This window comes from Antennarius striatus, chromosome 23, assembly GCF_040054535.1.
Source record: "Antennarius striatus isolate MH-2024 chromosome 23, ASM4005453v1, whole genome shotgun sequence".
Taxonomy (NCBI): Eukaryota; Metazoa; Chordata; class Actinopteri; order Lophiiformes; family Antennariidae; genus Antennarius; species Antennarius striatus.
The window spans coordinates 12,670,096-12,684,173 of NC_090798.1; the positions used below are offsets into that span (position 1 = coordinate 12,670,096).

The window sequence follows — 14,078 nt, forward strand, 5'->3', positions numbered from 1 at the left end:
CATCCTACAGAGCAGACAACAATGAAAGCTTCCCCTGGTTCAACGCAAAGCTCAAGTTCAACAGCAGCACCTAGTCCCCCTACAAGGACAACTGCTACTACCTCAACTTTGCTCACAACACTTGAGGAAACAACAAAGCCTGCTCCATCAACAATGGAAACAACAACCACAGAACACACAACAGCATCTCCTCCATCAACATTTCAAAGTACAACCGTGGAAACAACAACCCCACGTACTACAGTTGTATCATCAGAACAAACAACCCCAGCCGTCGCCACTGCACGGCTCACAACTGGTATAGCTTCGTCAACGACTACACGCACAATGACGTCTACGTTGACCACAACCAAAGCAGAAACATCTCAACCCGCTATTACTGTCACATCTCCAGAAATTTCACCGACTGTGACAACAACCAGCAGGGGCTCAACAGCACATGCTCCTACATCAAGAACCACAGCAACACTAACCTCAGGTTTCAGCACGGTAACGGAGGCAACTACTCGAGTCATGTCAACACCGGCACGCACAACGACACCTAAGTTGACCACAACAATAGCAGAAACATCACAACCAGCTGAAACTAACACATCTCCCAAAATAACCCTAACAATAAGCGAGGAGACAACTACACCTCATCCTACAGAGCAGACAACAATGAAAACTTCCCGTGGTTCAACGCAAAGCTCAAGTTCAACAGCAGCACCTAGTCCCCCTACAAGGACAACTGCTACTACCTCAACTTTGCTCACAACACTTGGGGAAACAACAAAGCCTGCTCCATCAATAATGGAAACAACAACCACAGAACACACAACAGCATCTGTTCCATCAACATCTCAAACAACAACCGTGGAGACAATAACCCCACGTACTACAGTTGTATCATCAGAACAAACAACCCCAGCCGTCGCCACTGCACGGCTCACAACTGGTATAGCTTCGTCAACGACTACACGCACAATGACGTCTACGTTGACCACAACCAAAGCAGAAACATCTCAACCCGCTATTACTGTCACATCTCCAGAAATTTCACCGACTGTGACAACAACCAGCAGGGGCTCAACAGCACATGCTCCTACATCAAGAACCACAGCAACACTAACCTCAGGTTTCAGCACGGTAACGGAGGCAACTACTCAAGTCATGTCAACACCGGCACGCACAACGACACCTAAGTTGACCACAACAATAGCAGAAACATCACAACCAGCTGAAACTAACACATCTCCCAAAATAACCCTAACAATAAGCGAGGAGACAACTACAACTCATCCTACAGAGCAGACAACAATGAAAGCTTCCCCTGGTTCAACGCAAAGCTCAAGTTCAACAGCAGCACCTAGTCCCCCTACAAGGACAACTGCTACTACCTCAACTTTGCTCACAACACTTGAGGAAACAACAAAGCCTGCTCCATCAACAATGGAAACAACAACCACAGAACACACAACAGGATCTGTTCCATCAACATCTCAAACAACAACCGTGGAAACAACAACCCCACGTACCACAGTTGTATCATCAGAACAAACAACCCCAACCGTCGCCACTGCACGGCTCACAACTGGTATAGCTTCGTCAACGACTACACGCACAATGACGTCTACGTTGACCACAACCAAAACAGAAACATCTCAACCCGCTATTACTGTCACATCTCCAGAAATTTCACCGACTGTGATAACAACCAGCAGGGGCTCAACAGCACATGCTCCTACATCAAGAACCACAGCAACACTAACCTCAGGTTTCAGCACGGTAATGGAGGCAACTACTCGAGTCATGTCAACACCGGCACGCACAACGACACCTAAGTTGACCACAACAATAGCAGAAACATCACAACCAGCTGAAACTAACACATCTCCCAAAATAACCCTAACAATAAGCGAGGAGACAACTACACCTCATCCTACAGAGCAGACAACAAAGAAAACTTCCCGTGGTTCAACGCAAAGCTCAAGTTCAACAGCAGCACCTAGTCCCCCTACAAGGACAACTGCTACTACCTCAACTTTGCTCACAACACTTGGGGAAACAACAAAGCCTGCTCCATCAACAATGGAAACAACAACCACAGAACACACAACAGCATCTCCTCCATCAACATCTCAAAGTACAACCGTGGAAACAACAACCCCACGTACTACAGTTGTATCATCAGAACAAACAACCCCAGCCGTCGCCACTGCACGGCTCACAACTGGTATAGCTTCGTCAACGACTACACGCACAATGACGTCTACGTTGACCACAACCAAAGCAGAAACATCTCAACCCGCTATTACTGTCACATCTCCAGAAATTTCACCGACTGTGACAACAACCAGCAGGGGCTCAACAGCACATGCTCCTACATCAAGAACCAGAGCAACACTAACCTCAGGTTTCAGCACGGTAACGGTGGCAACTACTCAAGTCACGTCAACACCGGCACGCACAACGACACCTAAGTTGACCACAACAATAGCAGAAACATCACAACCAGCTGAAACTAACACATCTCCCAAAATAACCCTAACAATAAGCGAGGAGACAACTACACCTCATCCTACAGAGCAGACAACAATGAAAGCTTCCCCTGGTTCAACGCAAAGCTCAAGTTCAACAGCAGCACCTAGTCCCCCTACAAGGACAACTGCTACTACCTCAACTTTGCTCACAACACTTGAGGAAACAACAAAGCCTGCTCCATCAACAATGGAAACAACAACCACAGAACACACAACAGCATCTCCTCCATCAACATCTCAAAGTACAACCGTGGAAACAACAACCCCACGTACTACAGTTGTATCATCAGAACAAACAACCCCAGCCGTCGCCACTGCACGGCTCACAACTGGTATAGCTTCGTCAACGACTACACGCACAATGACGTCTACGTTGACCACAACCAAAGCAGAAACATCTCAACCCGCTATTACTGTCACATCTCCAGAAATTTCACCGACTGTGACAACAACCAGCAGGGGCTCAACAGCACATGCTCCTACATCAAGAACCACAGCAACACTAACCTCAGGTTTCAGCACGGTAACGGAGGCAACTACTCAAGTCATGTCAACACCGGCACGCACAACGACACCTGAGTTGACCACAACAATAGCAGAAACATCACAACCAGCTGAAACTAACACATCTCCCAAAATAACCCTAACAATAAGCGAGGAGACAACTACACCTCATCCTACAGAGCAGACAACAATGAAAGCTTCCCCTGGTTCAACGCAAAGCTCAAGTTCAACAGCAGCACCTAGTCCCCCTACAAGGACAACTGCTACTACCTCAACTTTGCTCACAACACTTGAGGAAACAACAAAGCCTGCTCCATCAACAATGGAAACAACAACCACAGAACACACAACAGCATCTGTTCCATCAACATCTCAAACAACAACCGTGGAAACAACAACCCCACGTACCACAGTTGTATCATCAGAACAAACAACCCCAGCCGTCGCCACTGCACGGCTCACAACTGGTATAGCTTCGTCAACGACTACACGCACAATGACGTCTACGTTGACCACAACCAAAACAGAAACATCTCAACCCGCTATTACTGTCACATCTCCAGAAATTTCACCGACTGTGACAACAACCAGCAGGGGCTCAACAGCACATGCTCCTACATCAAGAACCACAGCAACACTAACCTCAGGTTTCAGCACGGTAACGGAGGCAACTACTCAAGTCATGTCAACACCGGCACGCGCAACGACACCTAAGTTGACCACAACAATAGCAGAAACATCACAACCAGCTGAAACTAACACATCTCCCAAAATAACCCTAACAATAAGCGAGGAGACAACTACACCTCATCCTACAGAGCAGACAACAATGAAAGCTTCCCCTGGTTCAACGCAAAGCTCAAGTTCAACAGCAGCACCTAGTCCCCCTACAAGGACAACTGCTACTACCTCAACTTTGCTCACAACACTTGAGGAAACAACAAAGCCTGCTCCATCAACAATGGAAACAACAACCACAGAACACACAACAGCATCTGTTCCATCAACATCTCAAACAACAACCGTGGAAACAACAACCCCACGTACCACAGTTGTATCATCAGAACAAACAACCCCAGCCGTCGCCACTGCACGGCTCACAACTGGTATAGCTTCGTCAACGACTACACGCACAATGACGTCTACGTTGACCACAACCAAAACAGAAACATCTCAACCCGCTATTACTGTCACATCTCCAGAAATTTCACCGACTGTGACAACAACCAGCAGGGGCTCAACAGCACATGCTCCTACATCAAGAACCACAGCAACACTAACCTCAGGTTTCAGCACGGTAACGGAGGCAACTACTCAAGTCATGTCAACACCGGCACGCACAACGACACCTAAGTTGACCACAACAATAGCAGAAACATCACAACCAGCTGAAACTAACACATATCCCAAAATAACCCTAACAATAAGCGAGGAGACAACTACACCTCATCCTACAGAGCAGACAACAATGAAAGCTTCCCCTGGTTCAACGCAAAGCTCAAGTTCAACAGCAGCACCTAGTCCCCCTACAAGGACAACTGCTACTACCTCAACTTTGCTCACAACACTTGAGGAAACAACAAAGCCTGCTCCATCAATAATGGAAACAACAACCACAGAACACACAACAGCATCTGTTCCATCAACATCTCAAACAACAACCGTGGAAACAACAACCCCACGTACTACAGTTGTATCATCAGAACAAACAACCCCAGCCGTCACCACTGCACGGCTCATAACTGGTATAGCTTCGTCAACGACTACACGCACTATGACGTCTACGTTGACCACAACCAAAGCAGAAACATCTCATCCCGCTATTACTGTCACATCTCATGAAATTACACCGACTGTGACAACAACCAGCAGGGGCTCAACAGCACGTGCTCCTACATCAGGAACAGAAGTCACAACAATAACCCCGGGTTCAGCACAAACACCAACCACAACGAAAACACCAGTTTTCACAACCACAGTAATGACAGCAAGAACAAGATTTAGTTCAACGCAAAGAGCTATTTCAACAACAACAGTCCCTACAGTGTCTAACACATCAATATCTCAATTAACATCTATAGACGCACCAAGACCACACAGTACAACATCAATCACACCTGGTTTGACAACGATACTGTTGGGAAAAACCCACACTGCAGCAACATCAAGTGTAGCTTCCACAAAAACCCATAGTTTCACAACAACCGCGGAACAAACATCACAACAAACACAAAAAGCTGTTTCGACAACAAAAACAGCATATAATGCTACAACAAGAATGGCAACATCCTGGACACATCCTGCTTCAGCAGCACCTGCTTCTCCTACCACTTCTCTGACAACAGAAACAAGAACATTTCCAACCATTGCACGTACCACTGTACCAACAACTGCCACACCTACAACCACTACGCTTGCAACCACCACATCTACAACTACTGCGCCAACAATATTAGTGTTCATCATAAGGGTGACTTTCAGATCTCTTCTCAGCATATTCACTGCTGATTTACTGGATCCATCATCTGCTGCTTTCATAAATCGAGCTACATTGATAGAGACACAGGTAAGTGTGACCAAGAAAAACACTGATGTTCCCCAATCTTAAAACTGAAATGCAACCAGAAAACCACATGTCCTGCAACAAGGAACTAACAATTTGCCATACTCAAGGGAAACAACATATAGCTTATGCACTATATATTTGAACACATATTTGTGGCACAATAAACAAAACATTCACTTGATTTATTCTGTAGACCCTTGTTTTAAATATTTTCCAAATATTTTGGTTTAAAATTGAAGTATAATTTATCAATGTATTGATTTATATTTCAAAATTCCAAATTGTACTTCTATTTTTCATAATTTTTGAGTACTGGTACCAAATTCAGACATTGAAATCACAGTTTAAATCAAGAACTGTAACATAAAATGACACAGATGTGGTCAGGTCAACCATTTGTTGGTACAAACAAATTCTTCATACCTGCAAGGTTGTGGTTAACTTGTAGATCCTGGACATACAGTGGTGGGACAATGGCAGTTTGTAAGTTTAGCATGTAAAGAATGAGTCCAGGGTTGTTCCACCCTTTAAAAATGTGCACAGCTATTTGTAACTGGTGTTCCCAGTAGAAGAGAGAAGGTGTCTACCCAAAGCTGGTGTAAAATCCTCAGACCAAGCCAAATCTAGACACCTTAGATTCTAGTGTTTGCAGTATAAAGTCATGCAGTTGGTAGTTTAAGGTCAACAGATGATGCCAAAAATTTCTGGAATTGTTCAAATAGGATTTGCTTCCTGTTTCTGCAGCTTGCACCTTTGTTTGAAAGGGAATTCCGTTCCTTCAGTTTCTTGGTGGTTGTGTCATTCAGGTAATTTATCCTTTCACAGTTTAAGCATCCTGGCTGAAACAGACATTTTAAGGAATACTTTTTGTTCCTCTTTCTGCAGACCGGGATCAGTCATCAGTGAAATAGAACTCAACTTTAACACATCTGCTCCTAACGACAGTAAGATTCGGAGCGTTTTCCTCAATGCAAATGTCACCGGCTTTGACATTGAAGCCTCGTCGATCATCGTGAACAGCACGTGTAAGCAATATTCAATTTGTCTTCGCAAGATTTCAAATGTAGCTTGACTATTTCTTCCTAAAGATAACATTTGGTTTTGGTTTCTGATCGTTTACAGCTTCAAGTGGAGTCAGCCACAAGATCAGTCTGGTCACTGCTACCTGCCTGACACTGTTGTCATGGTTACTGTCAAGTCAGCAATAGCATCAGCGCTGATTTCCATTTCAGATGACAACAGAATATGACCTAAGTTTGCATGAAAATGTTTTTTGATGTTGGTAAAAGCATTGTTGCAAGGTTAACTATCAGCTTGTGGATCCACCAATGTTAAGTTCAAAACCGTTAAAATAAAAAGACAAAAAAAGGAGCAACACTGTCTATTAACCAATTGAAACACGGACAGTCTTAGCCTTCTACCTATCATTGTACAAGTAAATTGTAAATAGAACATTTATCGATAGTTAAATGACGACAAGCAGCAATGAATTAAGTTTGTAAATGATGCACTTTCATGTCTCTTATTTATGCCAACTGTATTTATCAAGCAAAGCTGTATTCTGTGAGATTTCCTGTTGTTTTTAAAACTCGATCAAAACTTTAAAGCAGCTGAAATACAAAATCAGAATACACGTCTTCTCTTGTGTGACGTTTTTCATTTTGAATGTGTGAAAAGAAAACGCAATCAGGGAACGTCTTGGTAAACTGAGGCAATTAAGGTCAAGCCGGTCTAGCGCCGCCCTGTGGTGGGGGTGTGCGCCACAGAACACCAGACACGAAACAACACAGAATTCTTAACTATAGGCTCAATGGTTCCGATGCCTACTTCCTGTTTGGTTAAATGTAATCTATTCCATGCCACCAGTTACTTTCATTTTTTTTTAAAAACTTTTAAGTTAACTCTTCCGTCACTGATGACACGCCTTACTGTATTCCATCAGTCAAACTGAACTCACCCAGAAGTTGCGGTTCGTTAAAATTCCAGCAGGGGAAGATATTGGACATTTGTTGGTGTGATTAGATTTTCTCAAACAGCGACTCCTGCTTTGTATGAAAATTATAATAAGAGTGATTTCACTGGATAATTAAAATAGACGTTGAACAATATATAAATACCAGTCAATGTAGGAATCTCTGTATTTATCCATTAAAACTTACATATTAAATAAATTTTCATAGATAAAAAAAAAATACTAATGAAATATACTTTCATACAAATATACTTTTATACAAAAAAGAGGTGTTTTCAAAGCAACAGAATTCTTTAAATGCTGGGTTTTATTGATAGAGGAAGCTACACACGCATTTAGCTGGGTCTTAATAACCACTCTCGCTGACGTCACGCAGTAACAGTTGGGGGAACGCATCTGACTTTGGTTGGACTTCAGAAGTTGCGGTATTGATTCAGAGACACGCACATATTTTCAAGTGGAAATTTGCAGCCAAACTTCCTGCTCACCTTTTCCTCGTGATTGTCATCTGTCCGACGGACACGCCCTCCTCCTACGTCACCTTTTACGTTGATGTCTTTGGAGGACCCAGAGGGTCATCATTAATGTAGGAAAAATGTAAAACCATACATCAGATCTCGATGAGTGCATTGGACACGTATCAATATAAATTATCATTTGGGGGGGGGGATAATAGAAAAAAGGAAAATTCAGTAAAACACATTAGAGAAAATAAAGAAACCTGAAAGCGATGGGGTGAATAAATTGCTCAGTGCCAAAATGTATTAAAGGGAATAAAAAAGAAAAGATTGGTAGAGCAGGAAAGAGGGAGAGAAACGAGGAGGAGTGCGAGGGATGGGGGGAGAACTTCATCTTTTTTCTTAATTCAGAAGCCACTGCTAATTGTTCGTCTATAATAAACGCTATAAGAGAATTTGTATCGTGGCATTTAAAAAATATAAATTAATTTCAACACAAATAGGTCAAAACAATCAAAAGAAAAATAAGAATAATTGTTCCCAAGATGATTCCAAGGCAATTTAATTTGACGTTATCAATGAAAATAACCGATGCAGAAAAGAATAAACACAGTATATATGTAGAGAGAGATATTATATATAGTGGGTCTAAAATGATAGAGTTGGAATTGTTTAAACATTCCTGCTGATGGAATACAGGAGAAACTTGCTTGGCAGGACCGAAAAGGGGAGGATGCTGTTAAAATCAGTTCAAAAAATGTGACAGCTTTATGGCCCGGAGCACGGGTTCATTTTTGTCATTGTTAAAGTGGTGCGTTTCTGCACAAAAGTCCCAGATGTGACGTCACCTGGCAGTTTACCGTTCCTATATATTTAGAGAGCAATTAGCTGGGGGTTCAGACGTGGGTTACAAAATCACAGGAGGGAACTGATCTGAAGAGGCTCAGAAAATTAAAGCAGAGATTTATTCGATTCATCTTTGTCCATATTTCTATTTTTTGGTAAGTATTTTATGAATTATACTTTACTAATGACTGTATGACTTCTGCTTTACTAATTACTTTTGATTTCTACTTTTGTGCATGTGGCTTTGCGCATAATTAATGCGTTGGAAATTTAACTAGACGCTCATTTAATCTGGATGATATTCTATGGAGAAAGGAAATTTAAAGATGCTATAAACTCCATAAAAATATGCCATGAAAAATATTTATCATTGAGGTGTGAAGAAAGGGAAGAGTTTGGTTTTTCAATTCTGCGCATATTGTTGGTTGTGGACAGCTGAAATCTGCTCTTTGGTTGTTGTTTTTTAACGCTAAAAATACCCTAAAAAGTAAATAAAGCATAAATTTCCGCCATTGCTTTCTATTTATAAATGTACAAATAATTAATTATTTGCACATTTGATAAATTTCCACTTCATGAATTAGAGTTATTCTGGGGTGGAAAAAAATCTCCTGAGCTTTTCTGCGACTTCATCCATCATGAAGTGGAATTTTGGGCGTTTCTGAAAGTTTTGAATAGTTTCGGTCCAAAGCGGCTCCTCGCAGTTTACATTGACCAAACCCGCCCTGAGGTGTTTGTGACAGTCTGGAATGATCCTGGTCTGAAGGGAACATCTCACACCTGGATGGAGTTCCTCAGCTGGGTGTGTCCGTCAGGTATCCGTCATAGGAGAAGCAATCTGGGGCCCAATATTCCAATTTTTATTTATCTCACTGATCAAAATCGACTTGGATTTGAACCAGTTTGAACCCATTTGAACCAGTCCGTTCCAGCATCAGTCCTCAGTGGGAGTTTTGAGACTGACGCTGATCAAACTGGTTTAAAACGCACCAACCGCTCTCACTTTTTGCGCATTTATTTTTATTAATTTATTTTGTGTGATTTTTTTTTTCTCTCTGGTGAAAACTGTTGTGATACATTTCTTTTGCTTAAAACTCTGTATTCATAAATTTTAGAGACGTCAAAGAAGAGAGAATGACGGGCGGAAGGGTGACGTCATGTTTCCTGATTTTAATAGGTATGGCTGATTAAAGTGACACAAGATGCAGGTTATGACAAATTATTTCCAGTAGAATTAAAACACGATTTTTAGTATTTATTGTAGGTAAATATGATTACAATGTAATACAAATATAGGTATAATATAATTATAAAATATTCACTCACTTCGCAAGTGAATTTAAATATATAGTGTGAATCATAAAAAGAGAAATCATAACTATGATTTTTTTTTTTCTTGAGATATTCTTTCTGTTTTCTTTTCTTCCCCCACATCGACAGTTGCTCTGGATTTGGTGCAGAAAACAGCTGCACAAAGCACTCCGGAGGCTTCGACAGCCAATCCGACCACAGACGGGGCCGTCACACAGGTTCCGTTGACCTTCACGTCCCCCAACGATGTGTTTACGGACGACCTGTTGGACTCAACCTCTTCTGCTTTTCAAACCCGTGCAACAAACATCAAGAACTCGGTGAGAATCCATTAAAACAGAGACCTCAAGTCTCCATTCAAAGAATTTTTATTGACAATGACATCATTATTATGCAGTCAAAAACTCAGCAGCATGTACAGGAGGCTCCCTGCGGATTACAGTATTTTCCGCACTATAAGGTGCACCTAAAAGCCTTAAATTTTCTCAAAAACCAACAGTGCGCCTTATAGTCCAGTGCGCCTTATAGTCCAGTGCGCCTTATAGTGTGGAAAATACTGTAGTCATGAGAAATAACCCCTGGAGAGAAGGGAATAAAACCTGGAACGTGGAGAGCGGAGCGCCCAGATGCCCAGCGCATCATCACCTGTGCTAACTTTAACACTTTTAAATCTTAAAGTTAATTTTAAAAAATGCAAAAAAACAAAGTAAAAAATAATATGTAATGTTTTTTTCTGATTATTGACCTACCAGGGATTTACTTATACTGTAGTCTGGAGACGGGGCTGCCAAAGGCGCATCCCCAGGAAGATTTGCTCACCTCTCTATTTATAATCTAGTTTACTCTTTACATCTATAACTTGCTTTGACACAAAAAACAAGAAACCCTTTAACTAACACTTGAACAACTTCCTTCCTGCAGTTGGAACCTGTCTACTCAGCTGCCCATTCTAACTTTGACTCCGTGGATGTGACAGGATTCAGGTAATTCGTCGCACTTGTGATGCTACAATTTTTAAAAGTGTTGGTCCGGAACTGACTAACAGTTGAAATGTTGGCTTTCCTTCATGCAGTAGCGGATCCGTCATTAATTCCATGAACCTTAACTTTGTCGGTGGAACGGTCCCCACCAACACTGAGCTCCAGGACACCCTGACGAACGCGGCTTCATCCCTCACCGAGCTTGACATTGATACGAGCACAATCGTCGCAGGGGAATGTGAGGAATAAAAAGAAAATACATAATAATAATAATAATTACAAAGATATCCCAGCTATTTGTTCAATTATTTTATTTTTCTCCATTTTAAGCTACAACAGAAACTACTGCTGCTCCAGAAACAACTGCTCCCATGGAAACACCAACAACACCAATGGTTCAGCCAGACACCACCGCAGCCGTGACAACCGCAGCCGCGACAACCGCAGCCGCGACAACCGCAGCCGCGACAACCGCAGCCGCGACAACCGCAGCCGCGACAACCGCAGCCGCGACAACCGCAGCCGAGACAACCACTTCCGCCGCTATCGTGTCACGTGACTTGACTTATTCGTCTCCAAACGACATATTTACATCCGACTTGGAGGATTCATCGTCTCAAGGTTTTCAAGATCGAGCAAACATGATAACAGCAGCGGTAAATCAATCAATAATCAATCCAGAATTCATTGTTACAGTGTATTGATAAAGGATTGATTCCATAATTCCATTATTGATTTGTTGTTTTTCTACTTTTCTTGTGCAGGTTGAGCCGGTGTACCAAAGTGCGCACGAAAACTTCGACAGTCTGGACGTCGTGGCCTTCAGGTGATTTATTAAGACTTATGTGCTTACGCTTTCGGAATGGTGACTGAAAATTATATTTCAAACCTATTTTTTCTCTTTCAGGAGTGGATCAGTCATCAATGACCTCAGGCTTATGTTCAGAAACTCCTCCGCCATTCCCGAAAATGATGCACTTGCAAATACTTTAATCCAAGCGGCTGCAAACCTCACCGGCATCGACATTGATACTGACAGTATCGTCGTGACCTGTAAGCAATGCATGGTTAATCCACTGTTCTTCAAAGATTGATCATCTATTAGTCCAACTAATTTCTTGTTATTTTATTATCATTTAAAGCTTCTGGAATAAGCAGCAGGATCTGCCTGGTCACTACATCCCTGCCTCTTCTGTTGTCATGGCTACTAATGCAGCAATAGCATCCGTGCTGGAAACTTTGCACTGACTGCGAAACATTGCTGACGCTGGATTGAGTGTCTCTGTTGACACGTTCTGTAGGACCATCCAACATTCATCCAACTGGGGGAAAAAATGCAATGGAATTGTTTGTCTTTCACAATGATATTTAGATGTGGTTCCTAGATTTGGATGGTTTGTTCTAAATTGTAACATGTTGAAGCATCAATTGAAAGGCTGTTGTGTTTTGTTTTTTTTATTTTCTTATTCCAGTTATAATTATCTGAGCTTTCTTAACGGCATTTTGAGTTTCATGATTTGGGTTTCGCATCACAGCATCATTAGATTTCTGCAGACGAGGGGAGTCTAAAATTCAACATTTAAAGAATAAAGACTGGACTCTTCCTCAACAGCCTGGAAGCTATATATGTCATTTTATCAATGTCATGGTGTAAAGGGTAATGGTATACATGAATGTGTAAATTATTATTTATGCAAAATACATTTAAGTAATCAGTCACAACTGTTTTCTGTGAGTTCAACTGTAGGATGATGATCGGAATACTAAATTTCTGCATTTTTGATGAAACAATCACTTGTCTTGTTTTGCTGTTTCACTAAATCAGGATTAGAGATTAAAACATGGCCTTTTTTTTAGGAATAAACATCACAGATTAGAATCCAGAACCAGCTCTTACCTCTCTTACTTAATGGTGGATGATACAGACGAACAACACTTGTCTGAGCAATATCTAAGTATTCCATTTAATGTTACTCTTCAAACATCTTCAAACATTGGACACACAACATTCTCCTGTCCAGAATGTTTTGAGGTTCGGATATAACACATGTTACAACTACACTGTTATTTTCCTACACTCTTATCGAGTTTTTAAGACTCCTTCGTGTCTCACGAAAGTCCGAGACTCACGGAACGTAGCACACTTCCGAATGCCGTCAGCCGATAGAATGCGAGTACGGTATCACATGACTGCCTATAAAAATCCACGATAAAGTGAAGTCGCTAGCGTTGCTGCGCGAATGCACGAAGGTGTACTGTTGTTCAAATCCAACCACTGATTGAAGGAGTTGTAAGGACCAAATGGGCAAATACTCAACAATACTATTATCTGTAACAGGGGTACTAATGCGTATTTGACTTATTCATAAAAGGTAAGTAAAAATGATCTATCTACTACAAAACGCAGAACATATATCTATTCATAGATATATTGAGAATTCCTTTTATGCGCAATGTATGTTGGTGTACCTTGCATAATCACATGAGCCCATATTGCACAACACAATTATCTAAAAAATTTCAGTCTCAGCATCGTCCCTTAAAGGGACAGCACATGAATGTAGCGCCTGGCTCAAGCAAAGAAAAGTCTTGAAAGTGTTGGTCAAACTCTGACAGACAATTGTCAATCTGCTCTATATAGCATGAACTGTTGCTATCACACAGGCCTTCTCTTGCATCTCCAGCTCTGACGCCAGGTTCCGGAAGTCAGCTTTGAGGGAAATGTTGCATCTTTTATTTGAAAGCTTTGATTATTTATTAATTTGCTGAGTCAGCTGCTTCAACAAATGCCTCTTTTATCATCTCTCCATCTCGGAAGGACTTTTTGTTCTCAACCACGAACAACATTTTGGTTGCGGCTTCCACTTCTGAAGTTGGCTGTGACTGCTTTCCGGACAACTGTTTTTTTAGTTCTTTAAC

At 41.7% G+C, this 14,078-nt stretch overlaps 1 protein-coding gene across 1 annotated transcript in view; it reads left to right on the forward strand.

Moving 5' to 3' along the window:
- The window catches only part of LOC137590993 (uncharacterized protein DDB_G0283357-like), a 29,145-nt gene extending 17,427 nt beyond the window's left edge, over nucleotides 1-11,718 (forward strand). The window contains exons 11-20 of the mRNA XM_068308848.1: nucleotides 127-478; nucleotides 896-1,128; nucleotides 1,405-1,793; nucleotides 2,004-2,406; nucleotides 2,683-3,045; nucleotides 3,322-3,684; nucleotides 3,961-4,323; nucleotides 10,309-10,499; nucleotides 11,101-11,162; nucleotides 11,490-11,718. Of these exons, the coding sequence (XP_068164949.1) occupies nucleotides 127-478; nucleotides 896-1,128; nucleotides 1,405-1,793; nucleotides 2,004-2,406; nucleotides 2,683-3,045; nucleotides 3,322-3,684; nucleotides 3,961-4,323; nucleotides 10,309-10,499; nucleotides 11,101-11,162; nucleotides 11,490-11,718 (2,948 nt within the window). The remainder of the gene's footprint in view (nucleotides 1-126; nucleotides 479-895; nucleotides 1,129-1,404; nucleotides 1,794-2,003; nucleotides 2,407-2,682; nucleotides 3,046-3,321; nucleotides 3,685-3,960; nucleotides 4,324-10,308; nucleotides 10,500-11,100; nucleotides 11,163-11,489) is intronic.
- The last annotated feature ends 2,360 nt before the right edge of the window (nucleotides 11,719-14,078 follow it).